General features: G+C 39.8%; 1 protein-coding gene across 1 annotated transcript in view; it reads right to left on the bottom strand.

Annotated features, from left to right (window-relative positions):
• The window catches only part of LOC124234249 (protein dopey-2-like), a 98,039-nt gene that overhangs the window by 3,242 nt on the left and 77,920 nt on the right, over positions 1-16,877 (bottom strand). The window contains exons 28-34 of the mRNA XM_046651498.1: positions 12,672-12,754; positions 12,345-12,454; positions 12,076-12,222; positions 10,772-10,833; positions 10,147-10,275; positions 1,649-1,785; positions 45-100 (exon numbers count right to left, since the gene is read on the bottom strand). Of these exons, the coding sequence (XP_046507454.1) occupies positions 45-100; positions 1,649-1,785; positions 10,147-10,275; positions 10,772-10,833; positions 12,076-12,222; positions 12,345-12,454; positions 12,672-12,754 (724 nt within the window). The remainder of the gene's footprint in view (positions 1-44; positions 101-1,648; positions 1,786-10,146; positions 10,276-10,771; positions 10,834-12,075; positions 12,223-12,344; positions 12,455-12,671; positions 12,755-16,877) is intronic.

The following is a 16,877-nucleotide window of genomic DNA, read 5'->3' on the forward strand; positions in this document are numbered from 1 at the left end:
TCCATTAGCCTTCACATATGTGCATAGACCCTTGCACTACTTACCTCAATGATTCATCATCCTCTTTCAGATCTTCTTCAAGCTGTATGAATGTCTGAATCTTAAAAAGAAAACATGAATTCAAGTTACTATTTGAGAGAGTAAACTCAACGTTTAAAATTTACATGTCCATAAAAAATAGCCAATAAAGCAAGAGAAACAATCAACAAAATGAAAAGACAACATACGGAATGTGAAAAAATATTTGCAAACCAAATATATGATAAGGGGATAATATCCAAATATGTAAAGAACTCATACCACACAATAGCAAAACAGCAAACAATCCAATTAAAATATGGGCAAAGGACCTGAATAGACATTTTCCCAAAGAAGATATAGGAATGGCCAACAGGTACATGAAAAGATGCTCAATGTCACTATCATCATGGAAACGCAAATCAAAACCACAATGATATGTAACTTCCCACCTGTTAGACTGATTAGCATCAAAACAACAAGAGATAACAAGCACTGGCCAGGATGTGGAGGAAGGGGAACCCTTGTTCACTGTTGGTCAGATTATAAACTGGTATAGCTACCATGGAAAACTATGGAGGTTCCTCAAAAAAGTAAAAATAGAACTACCATATAATCCAGCAATCCCACTTCTGGGAATATATCCAAAGGAAATGAAAACACCATGTCGAAGCGATATCTGCACCCCCATGTTCACAGCAGCATTATTTACAATAGCAAAGACGTAGAAACAACATGGAATGCCAGCAGCATTATTTACAATAGCAAAGACGTAAGTGCCATCAACAGATGAATGGATAAAGAAAATGTTGTATATGTACACAAGAAAATATTATTCAGCCATAAAAAAGAAGGAAATCCTGCCATTTGTGACAACATGGATGGACCCTGAGGGCATTATGCTCGGTGAAATAAGTCAGAGAAAGACAAATACCGTATGATCTCACTTATATGTGAAATCTAAAAAAAAAAAAAAAAAAAAATGACCAAACTCATAGAGCAGATCTGTGGAAAGGTGGAAGGTTGGGAGAGGGGGAATTGGAGGAAGATGGTCAAAAGGTACAAACCTCAAGTTATAAGGTAAATAAGTACTAGCAATGTAATGTACAACACGATGAATATGGTTAACATTGCTGCATGGTATATATGAAAGTTGTTAAGAGAGTAAATCCTAAGAGTTCTTATCACAGGAAAAAAATATTTTCTTTCTTTTCTTGTCTATATGAGATGATGAATGTTAACTAAACTTATTGTCATCATCATTTCACGATATATGTAAGTCAAATCATTATGTTCTACACCTCAAACTTATACACTGCTGTATGTCAACTATATCTCAATAAAACTGGAAAAAAAACCAGTTTAAAAAAATAGAAAGTAATATAAAACAATACAAATTAGTTGGAATAACTGACAGTTGAGAGATCAAATATGATTATAGGGTAAGATAAAATATTCTCTTTTTAACCAAGAGCTATCAACTTGATTGAAAATTTTGCTGATAAAATTAGATACATGTCAATTATATTTTAATTTGAAAAATTAGATACATATAAAATAGTACATTATTCCCGAAAAAGCATGTAAAAAGCTCCAACTTTGCTATCAAGAGTAAAATATTTGTACTTACTAATTCAGAGACCATTATTGGCCACAATGAAGTCAAATGTTGGGCAGATATTCTTAGCAGCAAAACTCTGAAAAAAAGAAACATCTGAGCAGCAGCTATGGGTGTCTGTCCAACTCTGAGATTGTCTGTCAGGCGTTCTAAGGAAAGAAGAGTTTAAAGACGTCACACAAATACGCAGTTTGGGGTTTCTCACTAGACAAAGAAGAAAAATAAAATAGTAATTGACACTTGATAAGAACCCAGTATGAGAAATGGGTGTTGGGAGAACGGTTTTGTGCCCCTTGTTTACGCCTTGCCCTCCTCTTTGTGAAGGGCAGCAGCTCATGGTCTTTGCTAAAGGAGGTGAATCAAGTGGCTCTCATTCCTCTGCCACAGCTGAGTAGAGAGGCATGAACTTTGACTCAAGCCCAAAATCCACTGGATGATCAATAACCATTTAAATTTTCTCCTATGGATACAAAACATGAGACACAGAAACCACAGACAGTCCTTGGTGAGTGATGGAACCAGAAGATCATACAGACTGGCTGGCAGATGACATCATATTTGGGGGTGAGGAGTGGGAAATGGAGTGAGTGAATAAAATAGATTTATTCAGTAAAGTTTCGATTTGATGGCCACGATAAAAACTTTAAGTCTTGCAAGAAAAAAAGTTGTGAGTTAAACTCTCTAGTCCCTAACAGTCTTCCTCACTGCTCCACTGAAATAACTGTTTGTAGAATGTGACTTTCCCCATAATTTAAGGCTTCTTAGGAACATAACAAACTGCTACAGCGAACAGCTGAACTGCAGTCATGCCAGTTAAGATTTGCTGCAGCACATTATTAATAAACTTCTCTTTATTTGGGCTAGCTTGAGTAGGTTTTTACTTCTTGCCTTTAAAAGTGCTCTGATCAAATGAAGGAGCAGGCGTAGCTTAGACACTTGAAAAACAAGCTGGCATTTTTTTTTTATTTTTTCCTTTTTCTCCCCAAAGCCCCCCGGCACACAGCTGTATATTCTTCATTGTGGGCCCCTCCAGCCGTGGCATGTGGGACGCTGCCCCAGCGTGGCCCGACGAGTAGCGGCCCGTCCGCGCCCAGGACCCGAACCAACGAAATTCTGGGCCGCCTGCAGTGGAGTGCACAAACCCAACCACTCGGCCACGGGGCCAGCCCCCAAGCTGGCATTTTTAAAGAGTGTTTTGCGCTTCCGGTTCTGCACAGATGGAGTTAAGTATCTTACATCCTATTTACCTAACTGTAATAAAAACAAACAAACTTTGAACAAAATACATAAACCAACTATCAGAAAACTGAAAGAGGATGAAAAGAAGGCTATACTGGCTAGGAACCTTGGAACTTAAGGAAAGACCTGGAGGTGAGTTCCCCAGAAATTTTTTATTTTTTATTTTATTCTGGCCTGGGCATTTGAGAAGACCGCAACCTGGAATGCCAAAAGTCTCAACTTGAATGAGAAAAGATAACCAAAAGACACCAAGTGGGGGATAATATGGAGGGTGGAATTATTAGAAAAGTATTTTAAAGCTGCTGCCTAAAAATACTACAACAATCAGTTATGGACGCTTGAAACAAACAAAAAATAGAAAGTCTCCACAAAGAAATAGAAGATACAAAAAAGAGCCAAATGGAAATTTTAGAACTACAAAATACAATCATTGAAGTAGAAATGCTCACTGATGAGCTCAACAGCAGAATGGAGATCACAGAGGAAAGAGGGACAGAATGAATAGAAAGCATAGAAACTGAACACACAAGAGAAAAAAGATCGGAAAAAAAGGAACAGAGTCTCAGAGACAACAAAAGATCTAATATTTGTGTCATTAGAGTCCCAGGAGGAGAGCAAAAGAGAGTATAGGTTGGAAAAATATTTGAAGAAATAATGACTGAAAACTTTCCAAATTTGGTGAAAAACATAAATCTACAGATACAAAAAGCTGAGTGACCTTCGAAAAACATAAACCCAAAGAAATCCAAATGCAGTCACACAATCAGAGTTCTGAAAACTAGAGACAAAGGAAAAAATCTTGATAGCAGTCAGAGAGAAAGGACACATTTCCTAAAAGGCAACAATGGTTCGAATGACAGCAGATTCTCATCAGAAAGGAGTGGCACATTTCTCAAGGGCGGAAGGAAAGGAACTTCAACCCAGAGTCCTACTTCCAATGAAAACATCCTTCCAGAATGAAGGAAAAAAACCAAAACCAAACTGAAAAGAATGAAGGTGAAATAAAACGTCTCAATGAAGGAACACTAAGAAAACTTGCTGCCAGCAGATCTGCACTAAAGAATGGCTAAATGATGTTCTTCAGACATAAAAATGATAATGGTAGGAAACAGAGAACACCAGGGCTGATGAAAAGAGCAATTCAAAGAATAAATACATAAGTAAAAATAATATTCTTTCCTCTTGAGTTTTTAAATTATGTTGGTCAGTTGAAAGCAAAAAGTGTACCACTGTGTGGTTCCCAGTGTACGTAAAGGTAATATTTCAAACAACTATATCACACGAGAGAAGACAGAAGCACTGTAAATGTTGATACTAGCAGACCATGTAAGTATGTATAGTTTACATATACTGTAGTCCCTGAGTAACCACTACAAAAAGCTCTATCAAGAGACATACTCAAAAAACACTTTAAATGTGGTAAATCAAAATAGAATACTAAAAAAATGTTCAAGTAACCTCAGGAAAATAGAAAAGGGGAAACAGAGGAAGGAAAAACAAGGAACAAACAGAAAATAAATTAAATGGCATAATCAATCCTAACATGCCAATAATTACATTAAATATACATTGTCTACACACATCAATTAAGAGAGATTGGTAGAATGAATTAAAAGAAAATGACCCAATTATATGCTATCTTACACAAAACTCACTTCAAATATAAGGATATAGTTAAGTTAAAGGTAAAAGGATGGAAGAAGATACTACACAAACATTACCCAAAGGAAGCTGCAGTGGTTCTCTTAGTAGTAAACAAAATAGAACTCAGAGCAAAGAAAAGTACCAGGGGCAAAGAGGAACATTACCTAGTGGTAAAAAGGGCAATTCAAGAAGAAGATACAACAATCTTAAATGTGTACGCACCAAACAACAAAGGTGTAAAACACATGAAGTAAGAACTGCCAGAACTCAAAGGAGAATAGGCACTGACAATTACAGCTGGGAACTTCAACATCCTTACCCCATAACTGATAGAATGCCCAGGAAAAAAGTCAGAAAGGATAGAGAAGAATCGAGCAATATCAACTAACAGATGCTAATCAACATTTATAGAACACTCCACTCAACAACAGTAGCAGAATACATATTCATTAAGTGTTCATGGAACATTCACCAAGATACATTATATCATGGATCATAAAACAAACTTCAACAGATTTACATACTACAAAGAATGTTCTCTGACCATAATGGACTCAAACTAGAAACTGATAACAGAAAGATAGGAGGAAAATCCCACAAACACTTGGAAAGTAACAAACTCCTAAATAAGATATGGGCTGAAGAGGAAGTCTCAAAGGAAATAAAATCAAATACAAAGAAATGAACAAAAGTAAAAGTACGTCATGTCAGATTTTGTGGGATACAGTTAAAGTATTGCTGAGAGGGAAATTTATAGCACTAAATGCTTACATTAGAAAAGAAGAAAGGTTCAAATCTATAATCTAAGTAAGCCTCCACCTGAAGAGACTAGAAAAAGAACAAAATAAACCCAAAGAAAATACAAAATAATAAATAGCAGAAATAAATAAAATTGAAAACAAAAAACAATAGAGAAAAATCAGTCAAACTAAAAGCTGGTTATTTGAAGAGAACAATAAAGTTGATAAACCTCTAGCAAGACTGACAAAGAAACAGAACAAGGCACAAGTTAATCAATATCAGGAATGAAAGAGGGGATATGCCTACAGACCTCAGAGACATCAGAAGGATAATGACATTCAAATTACCATTTAAATGGGAATGCAAAATGGGACACCCATTCTGGAAAACCATTGGGCAGTTTTTTACACAGCTAAATGTACATTTACCATAGGATCCAGTCATCATACCCTTGTGTATTCATCCTAGAGAAATGACAACTTAAGTCAGCACAAAACTCTGTACACGAGTGTTTATCAGAGGCTTTATTTGTAATAACCAGAAACTGGAAACAACCCAAATGTCCTTTAGGTAAATGGATAAATGAACTGTGGTACACCCATAAAATGGAATATTATTACTCATTAAAAAGGATCAAACTCTTGATACACCCATGGATGTACCCCACTTGCCTTTGGATGGATCGCAAAGGCATTACACTAAATGTAAAAAGCTACTCTCAAAAGCTGTATGACTCCATTTACATAACATTCTCAAAGTGACAAAATTGAACTGATGGAGAACAGAGCAATGGTTTCCGGGGGTCAGGGTTGGGTGGAGGGTGTGACTATAAAGGCGGTGACATGAGGGAGTTGCTTCGTGGTGACGGAAAAGTTCTGTATCGTGGTTGTGGTGCTGGCTACAAGAATTTGTGTATGTGATATTTTCATACAACTAAACACACACACAAACATACACAAAAAAGAGTGCATGTAAAAACTGGTGAAATCTGAAAAACTCTCTAGTTGAGTTATGGTAACATTCCAATGTCGATTTCCTGGTTTTGATAATGGACTATGCTTATGGGAGATGTTATCCCAGGGGAAGCTGGACTGAAAGTACACAGGAACACTCGGCACTATTTGTGCAACTTCTCATGAGTCAATCTATTTCAAAATATAAAGTATTTAAAAGTGGTTTGTACACATAAGGCATATTTCATATTGCAGCTCCAAATAAAAGCTAAATTCATGAGATTTTTCTTCAGCCAAGATGATCTATTTCAGAATCCCTAATTTTTTTTTCAACCTCTAATATTCCTTTCTTAGCTGAGTGATAAACCTTACAAACTTAAGGAGTCCTTGTGAGCAGAGAGCTGGAGGAAGCCTGGGCCAGAATCCTTGTACTACTGTTACAAGTTGCAGTGCCTCGTTTAGGCTGGCCACTTAATCTTGCTGAGTCCTCATTTCCCATCTGTGAAACAGGAGTAGCGCCCTGACTCCACCTACCTCAAAGGACACCCACTAAAGAACACGGTCTATTGTTGGGAGCCAAAGGGCTCAGATTTCACTCCAGGTTTTGCCAGTTAGCGGCAACACAACTTTAGGCAGGTGCTAATCTCTCTGAGCATCAGTATCCTGGTGTAAAAATAGAGCTAACGGACAACAACAAAGACTTAAAAGATGGACAGTACCCCAATGGACCTAGGATGAGCCATACTCATTGGGCTTAAAGGGAATAGAGTGTTGCCTCTAGATCTTTCTGATCCCAGAGTCAGGGGCCTCTGTTGGGGGGTGATGCCTATCCCCCTCTCATTTTAGACAAACAGCATTTTGTCATTTTTTAAAATTTTAAATAATTGCTTTGGGCTTATTTACCAGTTCTTCTGTGACTGTCAAATGAAAACTCAACTAAATCAGAGTCAGGAAGGCCAGTAGGGGGAGCTCTCACGCCCTATTGTACATTGTTAGTTACCCCAAATAATGCTGAAGGAAGATTTCTCTAAACACCCAGCAACAGCCCAGCCAATGAGAGCCCACAGCTCAGCCAACGAGAAGCTGTTGCTACCCTGAACTGTTACTTTGTTCCAATGGACTTTCGTTTAGAACAGCCCCTCCCTGTTCCTCCTTTTGCTCTTTCCCTTGTCTCCAGGTTTGCCCACGGTTCCCCATAGCGTGCACATACCAAATTGCAATTCTTTTGGCTATTCCTGAATAAACTTGGTTTAAGGGTAAAATTACTGGCGAATTTGCTTTTTAAGTTGACATGATCAATGTAAAATTTACGTCACTTTGAGCCAAGACGTATGGAGCTGCTCAGTTCCCCACCCTGTGCACATCGACCTCCTTTAGTGCTACTTGATGGTGCTATAAATCAAGGAAAAAGGACCCAGAAGGTATCCCAAAAGAGAAACACTAGAAATTCCCTATTCCTGCCTCTTATTAGGCCTCAACTATTTACCATGGTGTGCAACCTAGAAGCTTCTGGAAGCATCTACTCCCCTCACTTGGGCATCACTGCCACACAGGGACCAGTCAAGTGTCCCAAGACTGTGTCAGAGAACACTCTGAATTCTATCATCCCAGGACCTCATGGAGGTTTGGCTTACCAACAGTCCTGGGGACAATGACAAGATAGAGGAAACTGTCAGTTAATAAAAAATTAAAGGGGGTAAAATGTTTATTTTTCTAACATAGTATTTTTAGAAATACAGCACTTGAGCTATCCAAATGGAGGATACTTATTTAGAGAAATTCCTCCTTCCCTAAGAGCACAAAACCCATCTCCTATTTAAGTCAGCACTATGCTGACTTTATATTATATATAAATATATATTATATATACAATATAAATAACGTATAGAGTATTATATTGCCCTTACTTCTCTCTCCCTCTCAGAGGCATGGTTTCTCAGAATTGTTGGATGTTTAAATCCTGCAATGTCAAATTCTCCACACCACTGTTTGAGAAAGGCTGTTGTCTCTTCTTTTCCTGTTCCACACACCTAATACTGTCTCTTTAGCTTTTTTGGGCCTCAGCTCAAATTTTAGGGGAGTGAGTGATGGGAGATGACGGAGAAGGAACAAGTATTTGCTCTCAGGGTAAGAAGGCACTGAAAGGATAGCTGGGTACACTGCTCAACATGCTCTCCTTTTTATTTTCCTCCTCTTGCCTCTACCGAGAAAGTGTGCTTCAGACCACCGTCCAGTGGCCAGGCGCATAAAGCACTGTCACGGATGCTGCGCACGAGCTGGAGGAAACACGACCCCTCTGGTTGTTCTTTCTCCTCTCCCGATTGTGCAGGGATGCAACAGAGTTCAGCTTTGCCTGCATTCAGCCGAAGTCTTTGGAGGGCTGCCATCGCCTTTCCTGGCATTCCTGGTCGTCATCTGATTGAATCAACCTCTTATGAATAATTCAAGAAAGGCATGCTACTTGGATTTGTCAATATCTGAATATCTGCTTTCACATATCTGAAGTATTCAAGATATTATGATGTGAAAATCTTATGTGCTGTACATGTTGAAATTCTGTCAGCTGAAGGATAAAGGTATTTTATTACTGTAACTATAAAATATTGTCACAATTAATAATTTTGAAATCTGTTACTATTTCAAACTGAAACAATAAGACCTCTCAAATAGTTAAACAAGCAGGGAAGTGGACTGACAAATAGTACTGATATCAAGAGTCATCAAGATGAGAAGAAGCACATGCTTTGTGAGCTGACAGATGTTTACCAAAAATTTTTTTAAAAGGGCAGAGTAAGAGATGTATATCATAATTCTACCTGGAAACAACCCAAATGCCCTTCCATTGGTGAATGGGTACACAAACCACAGAATGGAATACTATTCAGCAAATGAAAAGGAATCAGCTACTGATAAATACAATAAAACAGATGACTCTCAAATATATTATGCCAAGTCAAAGAAGCCAGACTCAAAGGTTACACACTATCTAATCTCATTTATATGACATTCTGGAAAAGTCAAAACTATATGAACAGAAAGCAGATTGGTGGCTGCCAGGGGCTGGGGTAAGGGGAGGGGATGATTTCTAAGGGGCATGAGGAAACTTTCTGGGGTGATGGAAATGTTCTCTACCTTAACTGTGGTGTGGTTACAGGACTATATGTATTTATTAAAATCCACAGAACTGCATAACCAAAAGGGTGACCCTTACTGTATATAAACTATACCTTAATAAACCTGATACCCTCCAAAAAAATTTTACACCATAATTCTAATATTTGTAGAATTGTTTGTTAAACTCACCTTCATAATATTAAACAAAAAATCCTTTGAGAATTGTATTAATTTTATTTGATCCCATTGAGGCTATGAGTCTTAAGGAAAACACATTCCTATTTGAGAACTCTTTCCTATCTTGTAGGAGGGCAAATTAAAAACAGAATGTCCGCTTTGCAGCTTCAACATTTTATAAGGAGGGAAAAAACCCTTCAAAATCATGTATAATATCCACAATAATTCATTTTTGAAACAGATGATATAGTGAGTACAAAGAAGAGAAAAAACTGTTATGGGAAAATTAGGTACTTCTCCAAAATCTTGCTCCTTCCCTGGCCTCAGTTAGTATTGTAAATTCGAAGTATCTTGACTATAGGAAGAATCTAGCAGAAGACTGCTGCGAAAGTACTGTCAGACTTTATAAACTACCTAATAAAAATTAATAGCATTATAACAATTGATTTTTAAAATAAAGTTTCAGGTTTACTGACATAGAACTTTCCAGCTTCTTCTCCGATCACTCCTGCTGAGCACTCATTTTAACACTTGACTATTCTGCCAAACATGCTGTGGGCCCCTCCAGCAGCAGCCCATCTCAGCCAGGCGTGGGTCCGCCTGTGTGTGGGGGTGGGCTGGGAGTGAGGGAGGTGGCCTTACCTTGGATCAGAGGGAGGTAAAGGTGGTATTGATCAAGTTCTCCACTGAAGACAGCAAAAGCCTGGCGCTTTAGCAGCATGGCTTTCTGCTCAGAACTTGAGAACAGTTTTAAAGAACTGCTCTGCATGTCTAGAATAAATACAGCAAATAAGTTTCACTTCGTGAGAAAACGACACTTAGAGGTAAGTGACAGAAAATTCATACTAGTGTAACTCCCATCTTCCCTGGTGAAAAAGCATCGCCTTAATTAAGTGAGGGCATATGGTTATTATTCATATTTATTTGTAAAAATACTTATTATTTAGTGATACTTAACGATAGGGTATTAGAAGAGGATATGAGCTGTACAAAAGTACTCCTAATAAATTATGGTAAACTTATCACTGCTTTCAAAAGTATTTCTCCACTATAAAGCTGTAGGAAAGGCTGTTAAGGCATTCTTGTCAATAGATCAGAACTGAAGGGCTCATTCATTTCGTCCCGACCTTGTGCACATCATGTTACAGTTTGTGGCTTAGATGGCACCAGAAAAGGCTTGAGCAGGGTTCTGAAATGTGTGCTAAGAGCTGACTATGATGGCATTGGTCCTGGAAAGTGTGACTTATGTACAGGTAACAGAACTTACTCATTAAATCTTTAAACATTGTTTTCTCATGAGTCAGAAGATGGTCAATAATGGACTTCCAACTGGATATTAAAAAAACCAAAATTAATCAAATATGCAAAGGATGACAGTATACTTAAAAGCCTCAAAAAAGAACATGCCCCTTTAGGATCTATTAAAAATTGCTTTCTGAAAAGAAGTTAGTGAAAAGAATAGTTTTCATATACAAGAAAGCTAAGCAAAAGCTTCTCATTTACAACCTTAACACGGGAAATGAATACTGGAATGAATAACATGGGAAATAATGAATACTTCCCAGCTTACAATAAAAGAAAATATAAATCGTCAAAGTACTTTGGCATTTTCAAGGGTTGCCCTTGAATATGTGCGCACAGGATGATATTCATATACTTGTGTTGATGGGAAGAAACGGTGGGTAGTGAAGACAAAGACCACTAGTTTTCAAACGAGCTCCCCCAGAGAGCAAAAGAATTACAGGGTGAGAGCCACAGGGCTCTGGTGGTGGTTGGGCAAACTTTCAGGCCATACAAAAAAGCTGACCAATCTCTACCCTCTATCCCTACCATTAATAAAGACACATTAGCCAAGCCCGGAGGAGAGTCACGGAGTGGTTTTGTTGACCTCCAAGAAAAAGGCATAAGAAGTTGATCTCCCAGCTGTATCTCAATGGATCTCTGCCACCAGCGCAGAGCCTGGCCAGCTGCAAGGCCTCAGTAAGAACTCATGGAGTGTAAGCTGAGACATGGGATAAGAACACTGCAGTATCACCAGCAGGCTCTGTCATCTTAACATTGGTCAGGATAAAGAATTACTAGACCAAGTACCACTGGAAGCCCATATTATGTTCTTTAGGAATAATATGCTCTTTTAATTGAAATTCTTCTTCTTCTTTTTTCTTTTTGGTGAGGAAGATTAGCACTGAGCTAATATCTCTTGCCAGTCTTCCTCTATTTTGTATGCGGGACATTGCCATAGTATGGCTTGGTGAGTGGTGTAGGTCTGTGCCCAGGATCCAAATCCATGAACCTGGGCCGCTGAAGTAGAGTGCGTGAACCTAAGTACTATGCCACTGAGCCAGCCCCCTGAAATTCTTTTTGTGAAAAAGGTGCCTTTGTATTTTCAAAAGACTTAATTCGTCTCCCATGAATACACACTTAACATATGAGCTTGTGACAGTGACGCCCTATGATTTGGGTTGATGCTATCTCTGATCCCACTTCACGTATGAGAATTAATTATGTAAACTGAAACACTTTTCCTCTTGAAGATTCAGAGCACGTTTTTATCAGGACAGCATTTCTTACTGCACACAAGAAGTGTCCATCTGAAAGAAAGCAGGGTCCAAGAATAATTCCAGGACTTCTTTCTTCCAGGCTCGTTTTGTGTAGGCATAGCCACTCAGAGAGCTCAGCAGCTGAGCGCCAGCCCGGAAACTGGGAGCATTGTAGGCGCTAAATAGGGGAGGAAAGTAAAAGGGGTCAAGGTCAGAGACTGTCCAGTGAAGACCACTTGATGCTTTCCCATCACCTATTTTTCTACATTTGGGTGGGATACGTGGAGGACACAACATTACCTGTGATTGCGTAAGTAAGGAAAAACGTAATAGAGCAGGCGAGAGACCAATGGCACCGCTTTCTCTTTCTCATCGCTTCGATAAACCATGTCCAGGAGAGATGCCAGAACCTAAAAGAACGGGATCGCAAGATAACAGAAACCTTCTGAAGCAAGTGAAAAGAAGAAATTTAGTTGTGAAGGTGGAACCTAACGAGAGAACTCCATGGTGCAGCTCGAGGCCAAGACTGACTGACGAGCTCACTGGCACCTGAGAATGAACCACCTTTGCAAAGAATCAGGACGGCAGTAACTTCCATAAGGGGTGACAAGTCAGCTGTGTGTTTACCTCTGCCAGGAGAGAGAGGGCTTGCACACTGTACACCGAAGGGGCAGATGCGGACACCATCGCCGAAGTGGCAGCAGCAGCATCTGCTGACAGAAAGAGCATTTGGGTTTTAATCGCGGTGAGTGGGCCACCATTTATGCCCTCAAAGCACCACATGAACGTGAGTGGTTAGCCCCCACCTTTCATACTGATTATGTATATAAATATATGTTTGGTATTCTTCTCTGTTAACGTGCTTAATTTTAGCACCTAAGAATCTAGGTATTTTGATCAAATAAATTAGCACTGACTCACTGTCTTCCTCCCCATTTCTATTCTCATCAGCATTCTTGGAACGTCAACATCCCTCGGGATGTTATCCTGGCCTCTGAGCCCCTTGACCTTTTCTCTTCCAACAATTTTTTACTCTGTTCCAGCTCAGCCACCCACTGTCACCATCATACCCTTGACCTCACTGATTTCCAAAATCTCCACTTCCGGCATCCTACTCTGACCACATGTTATCTTTCCTGCTCACTTACTCCTGAACTCTGCTCTGACAATTTCCTGACTCCTTGTACAGGCCTCCCATCCCTTGAGTCTACCACCCTAACCACCCATCAATCCCATCAATTCCTCCAGCCCTTCTGTTGTCTAATTCCCCACCTACACCCATGATGTATCATCTACCTTGCAAACATCCTGAACTCTTTCGCTTCTCTCTCCCCATGAAGCACTCACCTAAAAAAATGCCCCGCTGGCTAAACTGAATGACATGCCTATGTAGTTCTGCGTAGCTAAACGCTCTGGGGAAAACCAAATCACTATGAAACTGATCTCACTTTATTTCACGACCATGAATCTCAAAAGGACCTGATGCTACCAGATAATCCTACCACTTGTACCTCAGTGGTATGTTGGCTTTCCCACTCTCCAACATAATTCTTTCACATCCTCCCTCGATAAAACATCAATACCCATCCCTTCCTAGCTGATAACCTCACCTGATAATTTCACTGAGGAAATTAATGTAAACAAACGGGAACTCCCTCAGTCTGGCCACTATGAGTTACCATCCAGAACTTATATCCATGTTCTCAGCCTTGTCTCCTATTTTGATGGACATGTTTCTGGCTCCTATTGAAGAACAATAATTCCATTTATGATATTAATCCTGGCCCTATGGCTGTCAAGGACTTTGCTTTCTAACTATCCTTTCTCTCTTGGGCATTAATTCCCTCCTCCCTGCTACAGTGTTCCATCACCATGCAAACATGCTTCGATATACTCCAATTTAAAAACAGACCAAATAAAAGATATTGTTTGGTCCTTTGTTCTGGTTGGTTACTGCCCTATTGACGACTAAGCTTCAACGAGTTATCTATACTCACTTTCTCCTCTTCCTCATCTCCCATCCTCTTCTCCACCTACTCCAATCAAGTCTTCCCGCCTCCAGTGACTTCCATATTGTCAAATCCAGTGACTCTGGCCTTATCTCACTCTACTTCTCAGCAGTCTTCCACTGGGTTCCTCCTCCCTCCTCTCGAAACACTCTCTTCTCATAGTTTCCATGACTCTATGCTGTCTTGGTTTTGCTCCTACCCCAGGGACCACTTAATCATTTTTTCTGGCTCCTTCTCTTTTCCAGACATCTCAAATTTAATCCTTGCAAAACCAAACTCAATTTCTCTCTCTAAAATGTTCTTGCTTCAGTCTTCACCTCAATAATTGCTTAAGCCAAAAACCTAAGTCATCCTTGATTGCCTTTTTTCTAAACCACTATATCCAATCCATCAGCAAGTTCTGTTGACCTTGCATTTAAATCAGTCCACCTTTCTCCATCGCCCTTGCCTCCAAGCCAACATCATTTCTTGCCCAAACTACTGGGAAATCCTTTTAACTGGACTTCCAGTTTCTGCTCTCATCTGATACAGCCCATGTTGCTCACAGCAATTGTTTTTTAAAGACTGAATGAGATCCTGTCACTTCTCTAAACACTTTAATGGCTTCCTGCAGCAAGTGGGATGAAATTCAAGCTCCTAACCATGCTCTATAACAAGTCCAACAACCTTCAGCCCCCACTCTCTTCCTGACCTCTGCCGACCACTCATTAAGCTCCAGCCACACCAGTCTTCAGGTTTCTTGGTCTAAGCCCACTCTCACCTCAAGGACTTGCCATCCTTTCTGGGCAGTGCCTTCCCAGGTCTTTGTGCAGCTGCCCCCTTATCTTTCATTTCTCAGCACAACTGTCACTTATTCGGGCACGTGTTCTGGAACATCTAAAGTGACCCCTGTCCTACTCCCAGTCGCTGCCTCATGGTACTAAGAATCCCCCGAAATTCTCTCGGTAATTTACTTATTTTTTTGGCCCTTAAAAAATCTTTTATTTTGAAATAACTTTACATTTTCAGAAGAGTTGAAAGGAGCCCTTTGCTAATTTATTTTTTGATTATCATCTTCCACGCCCAGAGGCCCAGCTCATTTTGTTTGCTGCTATGGCACCAGTGTGCAGAACCACAGTGTGTGCCACGTACCAGACACAAATCTACACATAAGAACCTGCACATCCACTGCATGCATACAACTTTAAGTGGAGAAATATACTTCACTTTGAAGCCTCATTCTGTATCATGCTTTATATGGCCAATATGTACACTTAGTTTGTTCAAGACTGAAACAAAAACAAAATACAGTTATGGTCTACACTTGGGTTTTTTGGTGCTTTATAATTTACTAATTAAGTTTTATTGAGAAGCTCAAAAATCACCTCCAGCTTTGGAATTCTATAATTTTTTTTTTGGTGAGGAAGATTGTCTCTGAGCTAACATCTGTGCCAATCTTCCTCTATTTTATATATGGGACGCTGCCACAGCACGGCTTGATGAGCGGTGCATAGGTCTGCACCCGGGATCTGAACCTGCAAACCCCTGGCTGCCGAAGTGGAGCGCACAAACTGAACCACTACAGCACCAGGACAGCCCCTATCATTTCTTTTTTTAACAAAAATCAAGTAATTATTTTACCACAGTAGTGTCTTAAGGTTAAATGTAATTTTTGCACAAAAGCCAGGCCCAGTAACATTTGACTGAACACAGCCAGCACAGCTGCACTGGTGGTGGAGCAGCAGTGTAATCCATATGATAGTACGTACAACAGAAATAACTTCTCCCTTTGAGGGCAAGTTAGCCAAGGAGAAGCAAGAGCTCTCTTTCCCTAGAACCACAACTACAACCACAACCACAGCCTGAGAAAGCATAATTTTTGGTTTATATTAGCAAATGACAGTATACCACTTATAGTGTCTTCATTATAGAGTAATTACAGTGTACTCATTTTTCTTATGCAAACCACAACACTTCCTATCAAACAAATACGGCAGGAGTAATGGACGGGGGTACCACAGTTTGTCTGTCTAGCATACCACCCTTCCTCCTCCTGGGAAGAGAACCCCGCGTTCAGGTGGGAGCCCATTTCTTGTGGCTCCAGTGCATCAGCCCTTCCTCCCGTCCTCCGGGTCAGCTGCACGGCCCGAGAGGAGCCAACCAGAGTCTTTGCATGGGACTTGACTAACCTCCTCTGAGCACCTGCTATACCTGAAACCAGATACTGACGCCTGAGCTTTTCACTTACGTGAGCCAAAGTTTTTTGTCTTGTTGTTTTATTTCTGTTAGTCTAAAATAGATTTCTGTTACTTGCAAGAGAAAAGAGTTCTGACTTCCTGACACTTCTCCCTTTGTATATTAAAAAGCACAAATTTAGCTTTGGTTCTGCTGCTGTAACTAGTGTGGATGTTTATGACAGAAGTCAGAAAGGCTAACGGTTTCGAACATCGACTCTGTGGTGGGTACTCTGTTATGTAGTTCATACTGAGAACTCAAATGTAATTTTTTGCCCCTGTGATAATAAAACTGAGACCAAATCTATTTTCTCGTCCGTTGTTAAGCAATACTGGGACTGGGCAGACTTTCCTGTCCCAGTGTTAAATAATACTGAGAACCAGCAAAAATAATTACTTGCTCCAAGATATACTTAATCCCGAAAGAAAAACTGTAAACCCACTACAATGGCTTACTTAGGAAAACGAGCAGTGTGCTCACCCAGATTCACTTCTGGACCCTCACCTGTGCTGCGCCCAACCATCGAGAGGTATTTTATCATTAACTGCCTGATCCCCACCAGTTCTCCACCTTGAAAGATCTGCCACAAATGGCTCAGCCACGGCCCTAC

This window comes from Equus quagga, unplaced genomic scaffold, assembly GCF_021613505.1.
Source record: "Equus quagga isolate Etosha38 unplaced genomic scaffold, UCLA_HA_Equagga_1.0 73442_RagTag, whole genome shotgun sequence".
Taxonomy (NCBI): Eukaryota; Metazoa; Chordata; class Mammalia; order Perissodactyla; family Equidae; genus Equus; species Equus quagga.